Source organism: Miscanthus floridulus, chromosome 6 (assembly GCF_019320115.1).
Source record: "Miscanthus floridulus cultivar M001 chromosome 6, ASM1932011v1, whole genome shotgun sequence".
NCBI lineage: Eukaryota > Viridiplantae > Streptophyta > Magnoliopsida > Poales > Poaceae > Miscanthus > Miscanthus floridulus.
In genome coordinates, this window is record NC_089585.1 from 116248642 (window position 1) to 116272526 (window position 23885).

Here is a 23885-nt window from a genome sequence, read left to right on the forward strand (position 1 = left end):
TGCAGATAAGTTTTGTGAAGGAATAATCAAGGTGAAAGTAGGTCAATTTTGGCATCTTTTTTCTAGGTGACCTTGGTATGTAAGGTTGAGTTTTTTTTTTTGATAATATGTAAGGTTGAGCTAAATGTATGAGAGACCTCTGAACTTGTTAAGAAGTCATGAAAAATACTCACTCCGTTTCAATTTATAAGTCACTTTGACTTTTTTTAATATATCCGTTTTACTATGTATATATATATATAGATAACACATCCATCATGGCGCACAGAGCACGTGTGGACCGATCATGTTGGGCAATACACATGGAGGCCCCTAAAAATGGACTCGTCTCCATTTGCACTCCTTGTCTTACACCTCGAGTCTATCGCACGAGAGGGAAGAGGTGGACCCTCGGAGCAGACGAAGGGCGGCAATCAGTGGCGAGATTGGGTTCGAGCGGAGGATGAAGGAAGAGGGGTGCGGCCGATGCAGGGGAACCAAGAGTTGTGTGTTTGTGATCAGGGGTGCGAATCTCAATGCTTAGTTATTCCAGAGAATTGAAGCTGAAATATGGCCAACAGGCATTGCAAGACGTGTGTTTGCCCATTCTAATTAAGTGCACCTTGTGCCTAATCTTTGGACAAACAGGACCCTTCCATACATCCCCACAACTTTCTTTTCCTTATTGCAGTACCCTGTCATCAACTGGTTCTCCACTTTGTTCAGTAAGATGTCACATTTAGTATGTGCTAAAAATAGCTCTCACCCAAGTATATAAAGTCATTGCATGCTAATAGAAATGCTGGGGAAAATACATAAGAACCACTGCGGCGAAGGCATATGGGACTGGAAACGCGTGTAACAGGTCATTCTCATTATCACAGAATGCACTTCGCCATGTCTGCTGATATAAAGGCTAGTGGCAACAAGTTTACATTCAAAACATCAGTACCCAAAAACCTCTCCAGCAACGATGTAGGCAGCATTACAAGCATCACTCAACATTGCAACCTGTCAAGCGAGGGAGAGAACTACTGAACGTCTCGAGTGCATACTTCAAGGTTCGGTGATGCAACAGGCCTCAGAACAAGTAGTGCAGAGTACATTTCAACAATTATTTCTAGAAGGTGCAGGTCTATGCGCAGAAAGTAAACCATGGTGAAATATAAGGCCGACCATCTGCAGATCGCATTCACAACCCCCCTCTTCAGTCGACAATCTCCTCCGACTTCTTAGGCTTTGACAATAGATACCAACCCAGGCCACTCAGGGCAGCAATTGTGCCTGCCAGGACAGCGTAGTTCCTGTTCTTGTCGGATGACACACTTGCAGACACTGACTCTGTTGGCCCGGCCCCGGCCTTCACATCACTTGCTGCAGAGCCTGTGGTTGACGAAGCTTGCTCTCCTGAGCTGGGGCCCTGGAATCAATGTTGCATCTTGTGTAAGAGTGACAGACAGTTTTATGTTTTCATAACCTCCAGCAACAATACAAAAACACATAGCTCCTACTCAACAAGGGCAAACATACATATAATATATAACCAAAGAAATGCACCAGTAAAGCGTTCATGATTCCAAGTAAGAGAATTTGTAGAACACATAGCATCAACAAAGCAGAAGATTATGATTGAGCCAATGTTCATGAGAACGCTAAATGGTAAACAGTTGTGCACCTATCATTTAGTGTTTAAACAGTGTGTAAACGGACTACACAGCCGTTTACGACAACACTGGATTCAACACAAATGTATGCTACCCAATTCAATGCTTAGAGATATTGTGTATTTGCATACCTTGCGTGCGAGCTTCTCCAGCTTCTCTTGTTCCATTTTCTGCAGTAAAATCAAAATGCAGTTGGCGTGTTATTATCATGGCATCAAGAAAAACGGCAGGACATATTCAAAGAATCAGAAATAACCCCAAAAAAGGTACCTAAGGATTTCTACTTCAAAAGAGGCAATGAAAAAGCTTATCCAAATACCACTTGAGCAATTATCACGCCATGTATGGCACCTAAAGTATAAACTTTTTACAGTTGAAGATATCAAATGAAGCATTCACTTTCAATATTCAACATGCAGCACAAGTTTTCACTGCAGTAATGCAGTCATTTTCAATGCAAATGTCTATCTTACAGGCCAGGCACACACACAAAAAAAAGTAACGTTTCACAAATATACTAGAGATTCCCAAATTCTGGAACTCTAATTGTATTACTGAATTACATACTCATAACTAGTTCCATTCATCTACATAAGCCAACAACAACAACAAAGCCTGTCAGTCCCAAACAAGTTGGGGTAGGCTAGAGTTGAAACCCACCAAGAGCCCCTAGTCACGGAAGCACATAATCTACATAAGCCAAAAAAAAAAGATGATAAAGTCCACATAAGCCAAAAGTGTATGATAAAACTAACTTAACTTATGGTAGGTTCAAAAACTCAGAAAAATACTATAGATCCAATACTATAAGTGAAAATACATTCACAGAGTGTGATAGAAGTTTTGCAAAGAGTTAACCAATGAAATGTAAAACCAGAAGCAAGTCACAAGAATTGACAATGTCACAATATACCAACAAATTGTAACATAAGCGTGATGAAGCAAATAAATATAAAAAAAATTAATGTATTGCTGGATCATGGGTGCAGAATACTATCCCGATGTCACTAACAGACATGTCTACACCACCACATAATCTTGTTCAGCAGTACACTTGCAGTCTCTAACTACACTATAAGAAGGCAACCTTTAAGAAAATTTTCATCATCTCATGACACATCCTTGCAGAGCACATATGAACAACAGGCTCCTATGCCTTCTTTTATTTTAGCATTGTTAAAACTAAAATTTTAATAGTAACACGCGCAAAACTAACTTTTCAAGAAGTAGCCGTTTTTTGTCACACCAATGAGCTTGGTGTGACCCTTAACTTGGCCATGCCAATCCGTTTGGAGTGACTCAAGGTGAGTCACACCAAGATGATCGGAGTAATTGTCATGCCAAGTAGCCTGACGTGACTCACCTCTTGGGTCACACCAAGCAGCTTGGCATGACCAAGTTGGAGGAGTCATACCAAGCTTGTTGGCGTGACCTAACGGTCTAGAACTTGAAATTTATTTTGCACATGCTAGTATTGATTTTAAATTAAGAAAGGCTAAAATAAACAGATGGCAACAAAATCTAATCATAATAGGCTTATGTGGATAGCATAACTCTTAACACCTATGGCCTAAGGTTTACAAGTGAAAAACTGCAACGCAAACAACATTCACGTTCATGATTCCAGAAACAAATGCTTATATGGATCACAAAATATTTATGCACCAGTTCACTAAAAATGATGATGGATGCTTTGTAAGAAGACAAGAAAAATAGTCAGCTAATGAAATCATCATATACAAAAGAAAATAACATATATGCTTTCAATGAGCCCACAACAATCTGACAGTAACAGGACCTTATAGAGTGACCTTCATAATTCCAGAACCAAAAACAACCGACACTCAGTCAAGATAAAGGGCAGACCCAGTGCCGGAGGCTCCCACATGAGTGAGGTCTGGGGAAGGGAAAAACCGAGGCAAGCCTTCCCCCCGCAAAATTTGCGGAGAGGCTGCTTCGAACCCGCGACCTGGTGATTCAGTGAGACAGCTCTCACCACTGCACCAGGCCTGCCCTCAGTCAAGATCATAAAAACAAATAAGCATGCATCTCAAACAAATGCGGACCAACAGGAACAAAAGTATGGCCAGGTAGACAGCGACCATAAATTGATGTATTGCTGGTTCAGGAGTGCAGGATACTATCCAATTTCATTAACAAACAACATGTTTTAAACCACACATAACCACATTCAGCAGCATAAGAAGACAACCTCAAAAAATTCCCCAAGCCACAACACTTGCGGACACCACCATGAGTGCCAGGCTTGTATGGTAGCCAGGCCACATCAAAACAAGTATTTCATGCAGTACATCTATCAGAGCATCAGTATAATTTTTAACAGCTAAAAGTCAAAACCTGCTACAGTCACGGCATTCATATCCATGATGCAAGAAGCACATATCCTTATGCAGATCACATCATCACAATATATTTATGCATCAGTTTAGTAGTACAATTATGCATCGATTTGAACATTAGTTTAACAACAGGAAACTAACCAGATACGCGACAACAAAACAGAAAATTAGGATGTATGGATTTCTCAAGCTATCATAAGCTGTGATTCTATCACCTAACTAGTAGTGTTACCTAACAGTAGTGCAAGATAGATGAGGCCTTAACGTCAATAAAAGGAATGAAAAATAGCTCATATAAAAACCACGCTTTCAAACCAAGCATAAGCCCAGCAGTGAGTCCTGGGATGTCAGTAGGGAGCCAAATGAGTTGGTGCATGAGCCCGCATATAGCCCATTTTAAGTGTGTTACAACAGGTAGACGCTTAAAATAGCCAATTTGTAAGTTCATGGGTCAACCAACTTGTGTCCCTACATGGAACCCTACTTGGTAGAGTGACTGAGTGAGTCACCGCAGCAACGATTCTACATGAACTAGTTCCAGAAACTAAAAAACGCACAATCTCAGACATCACAGAATCAAGAAGCAGAGCAGACATCTCAACAGAAACAGTACTAAGAAAGAACAGAAGCAAGGCAGAGACAGATAATCCACATAAATGGACACTGCAACAGGACCACTCCAATGTTAACAACAAGCAACCGTTCACACCAGACACCACACATAACCCCCGTCACCAGCACAATCCTTTTCCCTTGAATCACACTACAACAAGGAAGGACGTCTTGCTTCCTATAAAAGCACGGTTTACCTCCGTAGAAAAACCCTACAACTACAACAAGGAACCCTAGGGGGAAAAAACTCCAATCTCCACGTCCCAACACGCGCGGAGGTCACCACAAGCACGCGGTCACACAGAAATACCGCATCACAACTCCGCTCCAACACTTGTGGAACTAGAGGCGAGTCCTAAAATCGTATCACCGGTCACATACCCACAATCGCGTCTCGATCAGGAACGGAAGGCTCTAGCAGGTAGCCAGGTACCACAATAGAGCAAGGAAGGAAGGGCGAGAGAGATAAGGGAGAAATCTGGACCTTGATGTACACGTTCTCGGCGGCCTTCTCCTCCTCGCTGAGGACCTTGCCGCCGGAAGACAGGAGCCTGCGCTGCAGGAACCTCGCCGACGCCCTGGTCGCCATCGCTGCCGATCGAGAAACCCTGGAAGACGATGACGTCACCCGCTCCCTTGCTCTCCGCTGCGCTCCCCTTGCCGATTTGCCCTCTCGAAGAAAGAAATGAGTTGCTGGGAGCGGCTTCTGGACCCAGGACCCCCTTGGACCTTGGAACGGAATAACAACGCCAGGCTGTCCTACTTTTTTAATTTTTGACCCTCCTAATACTTTTGCATGTCCTTCTTAGGGAGTGTTATATAATAAATAGATAAAACATGGAGTACTCTGCATGTATGCGTAGCGCGTGCTGCAGTGGTAGGGGTGCTGCTTCAATTTTTGTAGACATGGGGGCGTAAACGAGTATATGCATCCCCGAAAATGCAGTTCCAGCCCTCCGATCGGATCAGACGGTGGAGAGCACGCATCACCAGCTCAAAACCCTACAGCCTGCTAGCTGCAGCTTTTTTGGCTGCGGCTGCGGCTGTTTTGTTGTAGCTACAGTAGATATATCAATTGATTTCTTGCAGCCACCGCCGCCTCCCGCCTCCCGCCGCCGCCGCACCCTCCTCTCCGTCGCTCGCCTCGCGCCTCCGCCATGGTGCATGTCTCTCCTCTCCTCTCCTCTCCACTTACCCGCGGCCCGACCGTCTGTTGCTGACCGTTTCGGTTGTTCGCTCAGGCCCCGAAGAAGGAGAAGGCCCCGCCGCCGTCGTCTAAGCCGGCCAAGTCCGGAGGCGGGAAGCAGAAGAAGAAGAAGTGGAGCAAGGGTAAGCAGAAGGAGAAGGTCAACAACGCGGTGCTCTTCGACCAGGCCACCTACGACAAGTTGCTCTCCGAGGTGCCCAAGTACAAGCAGATCACCCCATCCGTCCTCTCCGAGCGTCTCAGGGTAATGCTACATCGCCTTCACAGCTTCACATGGATGGAATTCCTGCTGTCTACCTTACTGCCTTCCTGACGATAGAGCCTCAATGTGGAAGTTGTGGCCTGTATGTTTAGCATGTGGTGAATGAAATCGGATGATTCCCCAAATGGTACGATAGTACAGTGAATGACTAGCGATACATACTGTAGTCTCCTGTAGAATTAGAGTTTCTGTCTTGTATGTTTTACATAGATGGGTTAGATTTGCATCATACAGGTCTCTAGTCCGTATGTTTTGCATAGATAAATTTTCTGTGTCCCTCGAAACAATTCTTCATGCTTATTTTGACGAGGGCTGTAGAACTTGTTTAGCTATTTGGATACAATTGTAGGAAAGCAGCATACTTGTTTGTGGCCTGCCAGGTAGCATTTGCTTATCCTGTCTTCATTTCAGTTTATGTGGCTAATTGGTTAGATTGTTTATAAAATGGTTTGCAACCAGTGCAGTCATTTGGGATTAGGGTGTATATAAGATCAGTTTGGAGTGTCCAATCTGTCTGTATTCTGTGTAAGGCTTGATGATTTTATACAGAATCACGTTTGTGTTTTGGTAATTACTTCATTAGCTTACAGAGTTAACATGAATTGTTTTGCGGATGAATGATTCACTCACATGTCTCTACTTACCATTTGTAAGACCTCATTTGCAGTCCTGGTACACGGATGTTCATTGTAGTTTCTCATGTGGTTGAGTGCAATACAGCTTTGTTTTACCATTAATCTCAGTCTTAGGATTGTATGCAGAAGTTAGAATCACTGTTCTCCATCTAGAAGGGTTCCATTCCTCAGAGCATTTTTCCTTTGTGTTTGCAAATGTCTCAGTTGAGTTTGCATTTGGTGCATCGGCTAGCATATGTTTCTCCTACTTGTGCTGTATATTCAATTTATCTCATTAAATCCGCTTATGAATAAAGCAAAGTTTTGTTTCTTTTGATCCACAGATTAATGGATCCTTGACACGGAGGGCCATTAAGGATCTGATGGCAAGGGGGCTCATAAGGATGATCTCTGTTCATTCCAGCCAGCAGATATACACCAGGGCAACCAACACATGAGGGATGTTTTGCGTATTGTCGATGTTATCTAGTCTAGACGACTTGGTGTTGCTGTTATATGTCAAGTTTATTTCAATCATGGCTCAGTCAATCTTACTGTTGTGTTGAATGTTGAATATTTTTGAAATTATTGTACTATTTTAAGCTCTTGTTGTCATCCAAATATATTTATCTTGATGAGGAATATCAACCTATCTCTGCTCTGCTATTTGACATGTTATCCAAGTTGTTTCGTGTGTTATCATGAATTCAGTGTTATTTGACAAATGCACGTACAGTCCTAGTATCTGTGAGATGTTTCGAATCTGTATGGACTCCCTCCGTTCCAAATTAGAGGTCATCTATATATCTAAGGATAGTGTATATCTAGATGTATAACAAAAGTTATAGTGAGATGTATCGCATCCTGTACTCTGTTTATAAGTTGTTGCTATGTATTTAAACATATAGTATATCTAGATATATAGCAAAAGTTATGTTATCTAGATATATAGCAACAATGATGTTGCTTAGAAAAACTAAAACGATTTAAAATTTTAGAACTAAGGGAGTAGTTGTTAACAAGTCTGAAGGACATATGTTATATGACTTTTTATTTAAATTACTAAATGTAGTTAAATGAATATTACCACTTACCTTAGAAATTTGCTGAATGTTTTTAGATTACACCATTAATTAAGGTCATGTTGGTATGTGCTTGCCATGGGACCTATCTATAACTTAAAAGGAGATGAAGTCTAATATATACGTTGAAATGGACTTAAGTCTTAGTGAGGCTATGCTTGTGCAAATTTAGTGAGCGCAGCTAGCAGAGTCTGTTTTCACTTGTAATCCTACTGAAGCTATCAATCTACCAGCCTATTCATGCGGCCTATCTGACTTAGGCATGTTCGGTTTGGTGGGGATTCAGAGGAGATTGAAGGCAGTTGAATGGGATTAGATCTCTTCTCAAATCAAAGGGATCCTCTCCAATCCTCTTGGAAAAGGAATTAATTGAACAAGGTCTTATAAAAAGTAAAGGACATGAGGTGAGTGTTTTTAGGTAGCAAGCATGGATGCTCTGTAGGAGGCATGTTTATAGGTAGCCTATTAGAGATGTTCTAATCAATTGAATACCTCCTCTATCTAAGAATTATAGATTTATAGGTGTGTTTTCAATATACACGGGGCAAATCAAATTTTACATATCTCGATCAATAACTAGTCAAATTATGAAATTTTAGGGCATAAAATTTGGGTTTGCAAGGTATCTCTCAATCTTTTAGCAATTAACGTATTGTAAAAGAATTTGAAATCTGGCCTTAGTCAAAATATGCTTATCAATTATGAACATAGGAAGCATAATTTAAGCATCATGCACATTCAGTGCATTAAACAATTTAAATTCAACCAGCAGTCCACGAACTTGTCTCGAGTTTTCATCTAGGTCTCAATATTTTCAAATTGCATATTCAACTCGCTAAACTTGTCCCAAGTTCTTATCCCGGTCTAGGTACTTCCAAATTGCACGTCCTCCCTAAATTTGTCATGAGTTCTTATCTTAGTCCCGGTACTTGCAAATTGCATATTCAGAACCCTAAAGTTGACTAGTGTACCATTATGGTCCATCTACCCCTGCACCACCGTCCTCACCTCTGCCACACCGCACATGCCCGCCTTACCCATGTAGTCACGTAGCACTGCACCATGCTCGCCTTGCTACCCCGCGCCTGCCTATGTTGCATCATCGAAGGTGGAGTAGGAGTGAGTCAAGCGAAATTGAGTAGAGCCACGGCGGTAAAGGCTCGGCTGAGACGTGCGGTTGGGCAAACACGACAAGGCCAGCCAAGCGGCATAGCAAGTCCTAGGAAGCGGTCTGCACATCACATCCCTCCTGAGCTCCCACCGCATGTCTCGTTTGCCGTGCACTACACCACTGTGGGTGGACAAACACGGTGCAAGTGCAACGCAATGTGGTCGTACGAGTGTGGTCGGCACATGCAACACAATGTGCAATGGGGGAAGATGATGGACCAGGATGGTACATTAGTACAAGTTTGGGGAGCTGAGTGTGTATTTTGAAAGTACCGGAACCGAGATGAAAACTTTAGCGAGCTAAACTCATAGTTTAAAAGTACCGGGATATGGATAAGAACTTGAGACAAGTTTAGAGAGTTAAATGTGCAGTTTAAAAGTACCTAACCGACATGAGAATTCTGGACAAGTTTGAATAAGTTTGAGGACCGCCAGTAAAATTGACTCTTATATATATATACTAGTGTATACTGATGACGAAATAAACGACAGATGCAACTTCTTGTTGTATAAGCTTTTATTAGGACCTAATTTGGAAAGATAAAATTACGAGGATTTATAGAGAAGAAAAGAGTAAATATTTAGTAACTACTGCTCCAGTTCGCGGGTGGCGCCGGCCTCGACCTCTGCGGAGCAGTGGATGCACTTGAAGTAGAAGCGGAAGATCTCTGGGTCAGTCTTGACGGCGATCTCTGCGGAGCAGTGGATGCACTTGAAGTAGAAGCGGAAGATCTTGACGGCGCCGATGTGCCTCTCGCCCTCGGTGAGGTCCTCCTTAGACGCGACGAGCATGGTGCCCTTGTCAAGATGCACAGTATGTTCGTTTGTTGGTTTTAGTCGGAACTTATCATTCAGCCAACCAGCGGCGGATCCAGCAAATATTTTAGGGGAGACTGAACAACACTGCTGCTCGATGTTAAGTCTCAGCCCCTCCTACACTATAGAACTTTGCCTAAAAATTTATAATGGCTCTACAGTAATTTGCACTGTTTCGGTTTGGGTAGCCCCCCCCCCCCCCCCCCCCCCCCCGCCCCACCGCTAGATCCGCCCCTGCAGCCAACCATGTTTTCCTCTCACAACAAACCAGCACCAGTCCAACCAGCGAACAGGCTCGTTGACTGCAGGCGTCCCAGCGGAGGTGCATCGGCAGCCTCAGTCGTGCTAGGCGCACGCGCCTATCCCTCGGCTTGGTCAACACCATATCTATCTACGCGAGGGGGTGCTGCCGCTGCGGCGTCGGAAACAGATGGGCGAGGTGGCGGCGCTTGATCGAATCTTGGAGAGCGGCGGTGCTTATATAAGTCTTACAGTCCTACGGACGAACCCACATTACCCTTGCCTTCCTCCGCCAAGTTCCACAAGGCGTTTAAGCACCAAGGAACCCTTTTTGCTCCCCTTAATCCATTTACTGATCAGCATCCCAAGCCGCAAACGTTTCCGCTTGGGCGACGACGAGGAGGCCGGGGAGGGGGAGATCTGCTGGCGGTGCGACGGGAAGCCCCGTGTCGTGTCGGGATGGGCTTCCCGTTTCTCCACCCCCTGTTGAGACCTTGCTAGATCAAACTACAACTTGTTGCATTGGTGAAGCGTGGTCGCGTGGAAATGATAACAAGTTTACGATCGCGGGCCTTGAACCACCATGCCAGCATGCCTACGTGTTTCCTACGGTCTCACCCGCCAAACTTAATCGACCTGAAGCCCAGTAGGAAGGAGAAACGGCTCTGTGCTCTGAAGGTTGAGCACCTTACGCTCTGATCGGCGCAAGAGAGAACTTGGTAGCAGAGACAGATGTCATTCATCGATTTTGATTTTTGATACTCGGGTTGATTCCTATTCCCTGGACTCAGGCCATACACACAAATCCTCAGGTTGCTTACTTTCACATAGTCACAGGCACATGCATATAGCCAGGGAGATCATGTAATCAGCTTTCAGTCCAAAGATGCACATACAGTATACTTTTTTTCCCCTCTTACACAAGTAAACGCGGGTAAAGGGAACAGGCATGGTTACTGTACATCGGTGTGATTTATGGTCTTCCTTAATTCGAGGAAGTCTCACATAAGTTGCCTACAATCCATACGTGCGTCTCAAGGGCAGGCAGTACATACCCACAGTACTAATATATTATACTAGTATTATTTACAGCTGAAGCAATGGCTACAAGGCAGCGTGAATAAAAAGCACACCGCATACCTGGATAACACTAGCAACCCTTAGTCCTATTGTAATCTGGAGGCAGGGATGGACATCTTTCGTTCATGTGGGCATAGGGCTTCATGGTGTTGTATCCAGGCAGCTCCATCCGGTACCTGCCCTTGATTTGGCAAAAGGGGAGCTTCACATCGTCATCCTTGTTGCACCACTCTGGAAGTCGGGTGGAGTTGTCCTCAAAAAAGTTGAGGGTGTAAGCATCTTTTATCTGCAAAATATGGGAGAAACAGATTTGAGAAAGACAAGACTCTGCCAATAGCCTCTGTATAAGCCTCTATTGTCAGAAACTCAAATGCACAAGACTTGCAGGCAAGCCTTCCCAATCCACCCTCTTTTCTCCCTAAAAAAATGATAGGCCAGCGTTCCACTGTGCACTAGATAATGAGACAAATGCATTCACGAAACGTATGTCCCCACCAGATCCTTTTGCTCTGACAAAGGTACCTATATAAGGGCATAGACTTTAACACAAGGATTCAGGAGCACTTACTGTGAATTCGGTAACTTCAACAGAGCTGGTAATAGGGTCAAAGAGTCCAGCCTCCTTGTACATCATAAGGACGAAAGCTATACAAGATGCTGACTGGCCATCTTCATAGACCCAACTATCATTCTCCGGGACAGTTAGTAACTTGTCAAATGTTATCCCACGTTTCTCTGATTCCACTATGATTTCAGAAAGGTGAAGACCCTGAAAATCAAACAAAAGAACTAAATAACCATAGAGCGCAATAAAATGAAATTGTTGAATCCAAGTATTCTGTATACATGAATAATTAACACAGTATAAAAGTGTCAATAGGCCTCAAAGAGTGAAACTACAAAATAGTTATATCAGAAGATATTAAGCAATAAGCGATGACAGTTGTATATACATACAAGAAGGAATCCAGGTACAACTTGAGTACTTGACCCCATAGTCTGAACACAAATGTCTAGCACATAACGGCATTTGCATTTCTACCTATATAAGCCCCTTATGCTCACACAAGCAGGCCACGTGAGCATAGTTGACAAAGTTAAAATTTTCAGTACAAACTAAAGTGCCCTAAAATGGACTAAGCAGGAAACTCAAATCTGCATCCATGCTTAGCAAAGGTTCTATACTTCTATTTCAGAACCTAGCTAGAACCCAACCTACTCTATAGAAACCCTCTACAGGATGGCAAACATGAAAGGTGTCATGCATCTGGATCCTCTATGGTTTCATCTCCATTAGAATGGCTAGATTTAACGTTGGCTCGCCACGCCTATCACAACCCTCCTCCTTTACCAGGGGGCTTGGGACCTGCTATGTTGAGACAACATAGGCGGAGTTTCGATCCTCTATGGTATCAGATTAAAAAGGCTAGGGATCTGATCAAGTGTGCAGGATATCCGAGGTTACTAAGATGGCCAACTTGAATTGTGGTATTACCTATCCAGCTATACCACTATTTATTGCCACAAAGTTGTAATATACAAATACGGAGTACCTTACAGAGGGAGGCATGTATGAGTAAGATAAACAAAATCTTCAGCACAAAGTAGTGAACGCTCAAGAAAACAAACAGAAAAAGGTTAATAATGAAATTTGTCTGGCTGCTGCTACCAGCTACGCAGGTGTTTTCGGCTAGACCTCTCCATGCTGGAATGGAACTTCAGTTCTAACTGAAATTTGTCTGGCTGCTGCTACCAGCTACGCAGGTGTTTCTGGCTAGACCCCTCCATGCTGGAATGGAACTTCAGTTCTAACTGAAGAACTTATCAAACTTTGTCTTGGATCCATTCCCCAGGCCCAGCATAAACAAATCCCTGATACAGCTAACAAACCAAACCAAGTACCTGGGATCAAACTGTCACTCATCTGCAATATTTAGTCACTGGTTGCTCTCCTCTTTGCTACCTGTGCAGCAGCATAATCATTTAAGAGGTGCTGCTTCTTCACCCTCAAGTGTGCTATCTATAACTGCTAAACTAGCTATTACAGACTCGAATTTTGAGTGAGGTGCTAGGGAAGTGCAAACAATGCTCGCACTGGACCACTAAACACACGAAAGGCTGAGGCTGGAATTCTCCTTGTGCAAGTCATGTCAGACTATTTGTTTGTTTATTTTCAGCTGCCATGCCACCTGAATTATCTAGCAACTCAACTTATGTCTAAAACCTCAAGTGATATGAAAGCAAAGGTAAGGCACTTGTTTAGACCTTTTTCAGAAGTTAGGGAACTAAGATCAGCCATCATGCCATGCAGAAATCAAGGGTTGAAATTGTCTATGAATCCATAGGGAACAATAACTCGTACAGGAGAACACCTAGAAAAAATACCAACAAACAAATTTAACCAAACCTTAGTTCCAAGCCGTTTGTTAAGGGCTTCTTCCCACATATTACCAGCATACTCTGGTTGAAGCTTGGTCCATACAGTCATAACAGAAGCAACCTGTGGATCATTCATAAAGATTTCAGTAACAAAGCTAATAAACCATTCACAAAATGCAGAGTCAAACCTAAAATGTTAAAAGAAAAACTGGAATAGAAACCACTACCATAAGTTTAACGTGTTACTATATCTATCGTAAGGGCTTGTTTGTTGGAGCTACAGTTCTTGGGATTTTGGCTCAAAGGTTGGCTTTTGGGTTTTTGGCTTTCTGACTGTTGGTTTTTGCTATTGACTTTTGTAATAAACTTTTAGTTCTCAGCACACCAAATGCCAGAAAAGCTCCTCTGAGCGTGCTTTTCAGTTTTCAGTTGAAGCCAGTTTTCTAGCTTTTCAAAAGCCAGCGCAACAGCTAGGCTGTTTGTTTTAGCTTCTGGCTGGCAGAAGCCAGCAAAACGCTGAAACATACAGGATCTAAGAATCAGAACAGTATTGTAGTGAGTAGAAAATTAGTCGGGTGAACTTGCAGTACACACCATCTAACACAGGACAAGATATACAGCACATATATAGCCAGGTTTAGCAGTAAAATGATCTTCAAAGCTGTACATGTAGAATCATACCACATGAGCATCTAATGGTGGTGGATAATTATCACTGATGGTATCAATCCAGCTAAATATCATATTGTGATACCCATAAGGCTTCCCATTCATGCTTTTTGCATAAATCCAAGCTGCTGTCTCATTAAATTTTGCTCGCAAATCTGGATGCAAAGGAAGCAGTGCAATCTGAGGATTTGAGTCATCCTTTGTCACTTCAAACTCCCACCATTCCTCCCAGGGCAGGATAGCAATAACATCTTCTCCCTGCAATCCTGCCATTTGTTAGCTTAATTTTGGACACTGAAACTGCTCCAGCTCATAAAGAAAAATTGCACTACATTGGAGGGAACCCATTGCCATTGGTACACAATGTTCTATAAGATATAGTTAATATAGTCACCTAGTCAGATAATGCTGAATATCTGTTGAACTCGATTATTGCATGCAATAGAATGAAATATGAAACAACTAGCTATGCTGGAACTTGCCCAAGTTGTATTCCCACAGCATATAATTTGCATCCAGACAAAACAGCTATGGTTGGCACTTGGCAGTGGCATCCCTTGTTTTGCCTTTCCTATTTTAAAGTTTTATTTTCTGTTCTGTTAAGCAAATATCTGAGATGCATTCAGAAGATTTGGGAAAACAACATTATCCATACAAATTTAGATTTTTTTTTTCTCAAATACGCAAAAGATTTGCGCATCATTGTAATTATGGTAGAAGAATTTAATCATACAAACGACGCACTTCAGACGAGCGCCCTAGGAGGTCTAGGGGACATTTAGAATTTTAGATACAGACAAGAAAATGATTTTCTGGTTAGTACATGCTATGCAAAGCATTAGAGTGTATCCTAGTGAAACAGTCCAAATTCAAAATTCATATTGTGCAGTAATTCATTCATTCCATGAAATTGTTGGCAAGCATATTGTCATCCTTTTTTTACCATAAATTAAAGGGGACACTTTAAACATCATTTTGAATCGAAGAGTTACAAGCTAATCAATATAACCGAAACTTATCATCCAACATTATCTTCATGATGTTTATTCACAGATATTTAACATGATTGAGAGTTAATATTCATTCTAATTCGATAATCACACAGAAGAGAAAAGAATAAAAAATGAATAAGATGGCTAAGGACCAGACCTGTTCATTTTCATTACCAGATTCCCCAACCCAAAGCTTTCCATCAGAGTCCCTAAGGCAAACCGCAGTATGGCCTGCATAAGCGCCAGTAACCCACTTCTCCAGTGTTTCAAAACCACCCCAACGCCCACGAATCTTTGATAAAACCAAGAAATCTCCAGAGTGGATATCATCAGGATTTAACTCTGAAACCCAAGGTTTCGGCCGTTCCTCAAAGGTGGCACCCATATGCTTCTCGAGAAAAGCAAGATTCGCATTCTCACCCCATGCAGTATTTGTGAACAGAGGGAAAACCTCCCAAAGTGCTCGAAGTGTGCCAATTGTTCCAGATGGCATGAGGAAAATGGACACACCATTACGTTTCACCTATTTTCAGGTAACAGGGTAGAGGAATAAATAAGAATTTTTGTATTGATGATGTATAAGTTGAAGAATATTGATCATATAAAGTAAAGCAGAGGTGAATACTTACATATTCATACTCAGCCTCACTTTCCCATTCTTCGAAATCAATAGTGTGCTCTCGCCCCAAAAAGTAGTAATCCCAGGTAACTCTGTACGGTGTTGCAAATACATACAGATCTATGCAAGTCCAGCTGTGTGCTTTGGATGTCTACGGAAAGCATAGTCGATTTTAGACCAACATTAAGGCAAAGGACCTCGCAGAAAATTGAGACCAGAATTTTACTGAAAGCACACTGCAAGTGGAGTACTACTAAATAGACGAGAAAACCGTACGTTTAGAATAATTCGTCGAATTAACGCGATAGGCTTTAGACTGTGTTTAATTGAATTGAACGCAAGCTCAGAATCACCAAATTTCAACTGGTGACCTCGCCCATCACTAGCTCCATCGTCCGCTTACCTCCACATGGACTACGCCGCCTCCGAGGCCCCCGCCGGTCCCGTTGCGGAACTCCACCCATGCCCTGTTCTCGTAGAAGCAGGCGCCTTTCCACTCCGCGAGCGGGTGGGCATCGTCGGGCCCCGGCGCGCGCGCGGCGCCGACGAAGGCCGGGAGCAGGTCGGCGGGGCCCCGCAGCGCGAGGCGGCGGAGCAGCGGCTGCGCCACGGACCAGGGCAGGAGCGGGAGGAGGTCGCCCGGGAGGACCGGGGCGCGGAGGAGCGCCTCGGGGAGGACGCGGGACCGGGCGGCGAAGAGGGGGAGGAGGAGGACCAGCAGGACAGGAAGAGCGAGGAGCTTGAGCCTAGACGCCGCCATCATGGCGGCGGTTAGGATTAGGCTTCAGGCACTGCGCTCCCCCTAATTTCGCGGTGGTGGGGGCGCTTGCGGGCGCCGGGCGCGCGGGCGGAGTGATTGCGTGAAGATGCAGATGGAGTCATGGATGAGTACGGAGACGAGAGAAACTCCAAATCCGAGATCAAACAGCAATTCACGTGTTCTCCAAGGTTGTTTTAGTTAATTTTCTGTTGTTTAAACAAATTTCTAATTCTGCAAAAGTTGACCGAGCAGTACGAGGCCTCGATGGGCGATCAGTACAACATTTGGCCAAGCTGTTGTTACGGTTTGGAATTCTCATCCACCACGTCGACAATTCAGTTAAACCAACCAAAACTTGTTTTGCACAATTCCAGGGATATTCCAGTGCCTATGCATACGTGTCCCAATCAGAGAAGTCACTGAGTACTTTGACCTGTTCGGCTCGGCTGGATTAAAATCGGCTGGTCTTTGTGAGAAAAAAAAAAACTCAACAGTGTTTTGTAAGAGGAAGCAACCGGCTCCGGCCAGCCGAACGTCGCGGGCGTGTCGGTGTCACTCTTCAGGACTGCGTCCATCTCATCGCAAGGAATCGTACGTCGCATTTGCGGTAATGAAATGTACTGGTTTTGAGCAACTTCGAGGTACTAGCAATTGATCATTTGTTCCGTAGCATTACAAATATACGGAGTATTTGAGAACCGAATTGTTAGTGCTATTACAACAATTACAAAATCCGGCTAAATTTGGGGAAAGGCGGTCGTACTCGTACCTTGATATGGAGTGTGCCGCCGCCGTACTTGGACCCGCTCTCGTTGTGGAACACTAACCACGCCTCGTTCTCGTAGAAGCAGGCCCCCTTCCATTTCACCGTCCCCCCGCTGCTGGACGCCGAGCCCGACCCGCCGGCCGTCGCGGCGCCGACGAACACCGGGAAGATGTCTGAGACGCCGCGGAGCGCCCGGAGCGCGGCCATGGCGACGCCCCGCGGCAGGAGGGGCAGCACGTCCGTGGGGCTGAATGGGAGGACCGTGACGGTACCGCCCCACGGCGTACCCACGCGCCCGAGGTATCCGTCTTCCGGTGAGTACGTGGTGTAGACGAGGAGCACGACGGCGAGCGAGGCTGCTGCTGCCACGAGCGGCAGGGCGATGGCAACGAGCTTGCTGCGGTTCGCCATGGTGGTCTACTGGTCCGGTCTACGGCCTAGGGGACTGGTGTGGCGCTCGGGGATTTCTTATCGGGAGCTGGCCTGTGGGTTTTTCGAACGGTTCCGTGTCAGAACTGAGCAGCTGAATGGAGAGGGGCAGCGATGTCTGCTACGCAAATGAATGTGTTGCTTGATCGCTTGTCCACCAGGTTGTTGAATTGTGTGGTTTTGAGCCGGCGAGGGCCCAGGGAGGCTCGGGAATTAATGATTTTCAGCGTATTCGCTCGATCATATTTGGTTTATCAGTTAATAAATAATATTTTTTTCTCACGCTAAATCAATCAATAGTACTTTCAGCCAGCCAAACAAACCCAAACAAACAGGGCGATTACTGTGATTGGTGCGCACTGAAGAAACTAAAGTCGATGGATGTATGATGAGACTTTTCCCTGTGTGCCATTATAAAAGATCGTAATTCCCTTTGTGTCTCTGAAAAAATTCAGTAGTCTTCAGCGCCACTACTCCAACTTTTTCGTGTCCTCCATGCCACTTCCATCAGTTTGGACTCTAACGCCGTCAAACTGCAGGTGTGAAAAGACGAAAATGCCCTTAAGTTCAAATATGTTATTAATTTTTTTAAGCATCTTAACGACTTCAAATGAAAAAACTCAAAACTAGAAAGTTGTAGATCTCGTCGAGATCTATAATTTTCATATAAATTTTTTTCATTTAATTCCGCAAAAAAAATGATTTTTCTAAGATATATTAATCATATCAAATCATATTTTTTTTTGCAAAATTAAATGAAAATAATTTTTATATGAAAATTATAGATCTCGACGAGATTTACAACTTTCTAGTTTTGAGTTTTTTTTATTTGAAGTCGTTAAGATGCTCAAAAAAATTAATAACATATTTGAACTTAAGGGCATTTTCGTCTTTTCACACCTGCAGTTTGACGGCGTTAGAGTCCAAACTGACAGAAGTGGCATGGAGGACACGAAAAAGTTAGAGTAGTGGCGCTGAAGATCGCTGAATTTTTTCAGAGGCACACAGAGAATTACGATTTTTTATAATGGCACACGGGAAAAAGTCTCATGTATGATCCATTATACTACCTCCTCTTCTTTGAAAAAAACGATTCTAAATATTACTCTACTACCTTTGTTATAAAAATATTATTCGGCTTAGACAAGATCAATTTTTTTTAAATTTAACTAAATTTATATATCAACATTTATATCTTTAAATAGATCTAGGCCTGTTTAGATCCTATATTCTAATGAAAAAACTATCTGTTGCTCAAGTGACTCTCTCCCTGCGCGCGCTCGATTTCCTGGACGTCAGATCCTCTAGTTGTTCTAATCTTGTGCGTCTATTCCTCACCTCCGAGTCTCCGACGCACCTACGGAGTACGCGCGAGTGGAGTCCAGCGTCGTGACTCGATTCCCACACGCATCTCTCTCTGGTGGTTGAAGATCGCGTCCACACAATGGGCCCTACCAGGGTTGTAGGGAAAACGCCCGGGCCCACACGCCGCCCACCTCACCCCTTGCGTCAGGTTTCAAAAAACTGCCGTCACTGAGCCCCACCATGGACCCAGGCCTGCAGGACGCCAGGTCCTCCAGAGGAGAAGAGAATGGCTTATAATTCATGGTTTAGGCCTTGATGCCATTCAAATTTTTTTTCACTCTCTCTTTATCACATCAATTTTTAGCCATTTGCATGGAGTATTAAATGTAGGTAAAAAAATAACTAATTACACAGTTTAGTTGGAAATCACGAGATGAATCTTTTGAGCCTAGTAGGTCCACGATTGGACAATATTTACCAAATAAGACGAAAGTGATACTATTTATCGGGTTCAAAAAATTTACAAAGTAAACAAGGCCTTAAATAGTGTTTTTCTCTCACATCAAATCAGCCAGTAGTACTTTCAGTCAGACTTATAAGCCAATTCAGCCGAAACGAACAGGCTGATGGAAAGGGGTGGCCACTGCCACTGGGTCAAGTACTGGGCGAGAAAGTTATAGAAAGCCTCGTAGTGCTTAGTAATTACAGATTAAATATCATTAGATCATATTTTACTATTCATGTTGAGAATGGTCAGAATTACTTGAACAATTATATGATTTTTTTTGTGTTTTTAAATTTTTTGTATGTTTTATTTGGTTTTCCTTTGAAATCTTTCAACTTGGCTTACAAAGAAATAATCTGGCTATTTTTTTTGTTTATTTTTTGCATTATTTTGATAAGTTTTCTTTGGCTCGTTTGATCTAGATCCAATGGTCATGGCAATCGAGTGTTTCATGACCAGAAACAGTCGATTTTGTTTTTGTCCCCAATCAAGTGTTTAGGTGGCATCTAACACTAAGGTGTCATATGCCCCTAAAACACCTAAGTGTCGAGTACACAACTTCTTTTCTAAACTTTAAACAACTATAAACTTTAGACAATCGAACTGATTAGATCATATAGGCTCAAGTATAGATCTAATTCAATAAAAAGACTGATATATCCCCTCCTCAACCTCTCTTTTCTCCCCCTATCCAACTTCTCTCTTCGTCTTGTAGTGGTAGTGACATCATCCTCTTGCAGCGCCTCATATGGGCTGGCCCCTAGTGCGCTGTCGCACCTCGATGACGACACCGAAGCTGCACTCCCTGAGCGCCCGCGTCGCATCATAGTCCGTCGTGCTTTAGAGCGGTGGGGAAGACTAGCACAACGGGGGATATGTGAGGCAGCTCTGGGTGGAACTGGTGCAGTGGCGATGCAGGTGGGCGTGTGGCGGCGATATGAGATTCAGCCCCTGGGTGAAGTATAAAAGGAGATAACCGTGAGAGCAAATATGTCTTTTAGGCAGAGGTTCTTTAGACTACATTAGCTCACTTTTATAGTCTAAAGCGATTGGAAGGGTTAGCTAAAATTTAGACATCACTCTAGACCACCTGTCTAGAGACTTTAGATCTAAAGTTTAAAGTTTAAGGACTAATAGATCAAGGGATCAAAACATGACCATGTTATGAATAGATGTTCTATAATTTATCTAATACTCTTTCTTCACATCATAGATATTAGTATATCTTAATATATTTGGTGAAACTTAACTCGAGATTTATTGACTCTTCAGGAAAAACGAAAGTAACATTTTTTTTGGAATGGAGGAGTAACTCCAACTATTTTAAGATTGACTATTTTCTAAAAAAAATAGCAATACTATAAAAATACATTTCATAATATATCTAACGATACTTATTTAATATCATATAAATATTAATATTTCTTTTAAAAAAGATTAGCAGGTTGTTTACTACATACAGAATTACATTCTTTCTGCATCAGAGGTAGCACTTCTGAGCTCACTTTCATGTTCTTTTTATTAATATAATCTTGATATAAGCATTAGACTTTCATGTTGGTTGCTCGAATCTCTGATAAAGCTTCATGTTGTTCTGCCACACTGCCACACCCCGGTGCCGCCCCTGGTTAGAAAGGAGATCCATTGAGACACAAAGGCTACGTCGCTACGACAGACCAACGTACAAATATGGAAGAGTGCCAAGCTAATTACGCAACATGTAACTCTGATAGTGGCGGGCGCATTTGGTTGTCTCCATTTGATCAGCACGCAGACCCGACAGAGCATCTGAGAACGCCGGCGTCCTTGGTCAGCGACCTTACTTCTTTGGATCTGGCTGCCGCGAAGGCCTGATGCTTGTTGTAATTCGGCCGCACCCTGCTGCCCGTCTGCTTGAAGAAAGCGCCGTTCTCGAAGGAGTCCCCGATGGAGGCCCAGCCCCCCCCCCCCCCCCCCCCCCCCCCCCCCCCCCCCATCCCTCCTCGCCGCCGGCATCCTTCTCGTCACCTTCTTGTTATCTGCTGGGCCGGAGGCCATGAACAGGTTGCCCTGGCTCTTGACGCTTGGTCCCATGCTTCCTCCGATGGCGTAGTCTTTCCATCCCATGCATGTATAGATTGTTCACAACGTGAGCGTAGCCATGCCTAATCCTTGGCACGCGCTGGTTGACGTTGGGTCCGAACCGGTTGAACGCGACGGTGACGCGCATCGGGCTGTCGGCGGCGTGGCCGTCGTCGTGGCCGAGCAGCATGACCTTGTCGTGGTTGAAGAACCAGTTGTTGGAGATTGTCACGTCGGTGGAGCCGACGGTCACGTCCACCAGCGCGTCCTCGCACCGCGACAGGGAGTTGTGGTCGATCCACACTTTCGTGCTCGACACCAGCCGGATGGCGTCGCCGTCCATGCCACCGGCCACCGGCTGCACGGCGCCGCTGGGCCTGACCGCCAGGCCCTGGGGCTGCGACCGTTAGCCGTGGATATGCAGCCCGTGGACGATGACGCTGCTCACCAGGTACAGCACGATGCCCGCGCCCCCCGCGATGTGCACGTCGGCGCCGCGCCCGTCGATGGGCGTGAAGCTCTTCACGAACAGCGGCTGCGCCAGCCTGATGTGCATGTTCCTCGCGAAGGTGATCCACACCTTCCCGGCCAGCACCGTCGCCGCGGTCGGTGACCGTGTAACGGATGACCCCGGCCCCGCGGTTCTGCCGCATCTTACCCGCGAAGCCCACCGAGCACACGGTGAGCCGCTGCCGGTTCGCGGTCCAGTTGGGCTGGCAGCGCCAGCACCGGTCGATGATGTTTGCGCCGTGGACCTTCGTCAGTGCGCCATGGAGGATTAGAAGGAAGACGACGAGGAATTCTTTGGAGGCCATGCTCGAGACGTGTCCAAGCCTGTTGCGATTTTCGTTTGATAATATATAGAAGACGACGAGGTTGACAAACTCGTAAGACGTTTTCTCTCCATTTTGAGGATGGCGGCGGTTTCAATACATTAGGCCGCAGCAGGGCGAGATGTCATTGAGGCGTTTGTGTCGTTTGTTTGATTGAAACTGCTGAATGCATGTAACAGCATTCGCTTGTGTTTATTTAAAGTAAACTCGTAACGGTGTTGGTTAATGTTTCATTGATGAACAGCAATAACCATGGCGGCAATTCTCACATTTATGGATGCATGGGCAAAAATCGAGTGCCAGGAGTGACCAAAACACTCGGTTGCTGCTTGGCTGCTTCCGCTGCCGCATCCGCATAGGCCATGTCCCGGGCGTCGGCGCGCTGACAGTGGCCCCAGCCCGAACATGCACACCGCGCAACGGTGCAAGCGACCGTGGGCCGTCGCGCTCCGTCAAAGCCGCGAACACGCAGGCTGGAGCGGCTAGCGTGCACGCCGGCGGGCGGCGGCCGGCCAAAAATCAGGGTGGCCTAGCCACTCCCCACTCCACGCGCGCCGACCACGCGATGTTCCGCCGTCGTCCACCTTCACGTGCTCTGTTCATGATCTCCAAGCCCGCACGGCAGACGGCAGGGTGTGATTTAGGCCTGGTGCGCGGATACTGATCGACGGGCATTCGGCCAACCGCGTAAGGACCAAAAGATAAGATTTTTTCTAGTACACATCCATGTATTTTATATAATTTCAACACACGAATCTTTTTGCACCATAAGATTAAGATCCAATAACCTCTATCCTTCTTCTACTTCTAGACAATAACAAAATCACAGATCCACATACCACAAATTACATATCACATAAAACAATTTTTTTTCTATAGAAGAACAAAATTACAGAGGGGTTGATTCCATTGCCTGCCCGTTCATCATGGTCGTCAGATTCGCGTTCGCGTCGCGTCGGAAAACAACAGGCTGCGTGCGCCAGCGATCTGACGGATCTGACGAACAACAGGCTGCGTGCGTCGGAAAACAACAGGCTGCGTTCGCGTCGGACAAATTTCAGTTTCGGCGTAGCAGATCTGACGGATGCAGATACACAGCCTGTTCGGTTGGCTGGTTCGTATCGTTGCTGGTTCGTGAAGAAGTACTTCTGGCTAGTTTGTGTGAGAGAAAAATACTGTTCCGGCTGGAAATTTACGATCGTTTACGACACGCCACAGCCAAACGAACAGGCTGACTGAAGCAACAATCCGATAGACTAAAATCTATATGTTTTTTAGTGCTAAAACACACGTTTATAGCTTTCCTGAAAGATAAAGATGCATGCTTCGTAAGTTCTTTTGCTTTGCCAGTTTCTGTTTCAGACGTATTTTTCGCATTACTTTTGTTCCTGTAATAAAAGGGAAAAATGCCTCTTCTTTCGCGATCGTATTCGTATGCTCGTGGACGGGCGGCATATGAACGGAACTTCAGCAATTGGCCT

At 44.5% G+C, this 23885-nt stretch overlaps 3 protein-coding genes and 1 pseudogene across 5 annotated transcripts; 1 reads left to right on the plus strand and 3 right to left on the minus strand.

The window, feature by feature from the left end:
* Window positions 1-822: 822 nt before the first annotated feature.
* Window positions 823-5338, minus strand: LOC136456689 (uncharacterized protein At2g27730, mitochondrial-like). The gene is made up of 3 exons (XM_066456627.1): window positions 5100-5338; window positions 1775-1813; window positions 823-1399 (listed from the first exon to the last, which is right to left on the minus strand). The coding sequence occupies exons 1-3, from the start codon at window positions 5202-5204 to the stop codon at window positions 1187-1189; spliced, it is 357 nt and encodes a 118-aa protein (XP_066312724.1). The 5' UTR covers window positions 5205-5338; the 3' UTR covers window positions 823-1186.
* Window positions 5339-5618: 280 nt separating this feature from the next.
* On the plus strand, window positions 5619-7364 carry LOC136456690 (small ribosomal subunit protein eS25y-like). Its single transcript, XM_066456628.1, has 3 exons — window positions 5619-5775; window positions 5857-6066; window positions 7043-7364. Exons 1-3 carry the CDS (start codon window positions 5773-5775, stop codon window positions 7154-7156), a joined length of 327 nt encoding a protein of 108 aa, XP_066312725.1. The 5' UTR covers window positions 5619-5772; the 3' UTR covers window positions 7157-7364.
* Window positions 7365-10866: 3502 nt separating this feature from the next.
* LOC136456692 (uncharacterized) lies at window positions 10867-17823 on the minus strand. Of its 3 annotated transcripts, none has more exons than XM_066456629.1 (7): window positions 17275-17820; window positions 15756-15896; window positions 15284-15649; window positions 14147-14392; window positions 13494-13586; window positions 11655-11855; window positions 10867-11372 (listed from the first exon to the last, which is right to left on the minus strand). In XM_066456629.1, the coding sequence occupies exons 1-7, from the start codon at window positions 17680-17682 to the stop codon at window positions 11157-11159; spliced, it is 1671 nt and encodes a 556-aa protein (XP_066312726.1). In that variant the 5' UTR covers window positions 17683-17820; the 3' UTR covers window positions 10867-11156. The 3 variants fall into 3 exon arrangements, with proteins under 3 accessions (XP_066312726.1, XP_066312727.1, XP_066312728.1); XM_066456630.1 differs by lacking the exon at window positions 17275-17820 and adding an exon at window positions 16149-16883; XM_066456631.1 differs by lacking the exon at window positions 10867-11372 and adding an exon at window positions 11390-11531 and having other exon boundaries at window positions 17275-17823.
* Window positions 17824-21273: 3450 nt separating this feature from the next.
* Window positions 21274-22224, minus strand: LOC136459193 (probable pectate lyase 4; annotated as a pseudogene).
* Window positions 22225-23885: the final 1661 nt, after the last annotated feature.

Bases quoted from the DNA above. Each gene is read 5' to 3' on its own strand.
- LOC136456690 (XM_066456628.1), top strand. The intron at 6,067-7,042 runs GTAATGCTACAT...TTTGATCCACAG, and splicing joins TCCTCTCCGAGCGTCTCAGG to ATTAATGGATCCTTGACACG.
- LOC136456689 (XM_066456627.1), bottom strand. From the start codon at position 5,204: ATGGCGACCAGGGCGTCGGCGAGGTTCCTGCAGCGCAGGCTCCTGTCT. The intron at 1,814-5,099 runs GTCCAGATTTCT...ATTTTACTGCAG, and splicing joins CCGAGAACGTGTACATCAAG to AAAATGGAACAAGAGAAGCT. The intron at 1,400-1,774 runs GTATGCAAATAC...CATTGATTCCAG, and splicing joins TGGAGAAGCTCGCACGCAAG to GGCCCCAGCTCAGGAGAGCA.
- LOC136456692 (XM_066456629.1), bottom strand. From the start codon at position 17,682: ATGGCGAACCGCAGCAAGCTCGTTGCCATCGCCCTGCCGCTCGTGGCA. The intron at 13,587-14,146 runs GTATGATTCTAC...AATGATCCACAG, and splicing joins CACCATTAGATGCTCATGTG to GTTGCTTCTGTTATGACTGT. The intron at 11,373-11,654 runs GTAAGTGCTCCT...CATATTTTGCAG, and splicing joins TTGAAGTTACCGAATTCACA to ATAAAAGATGCTTACACCCT.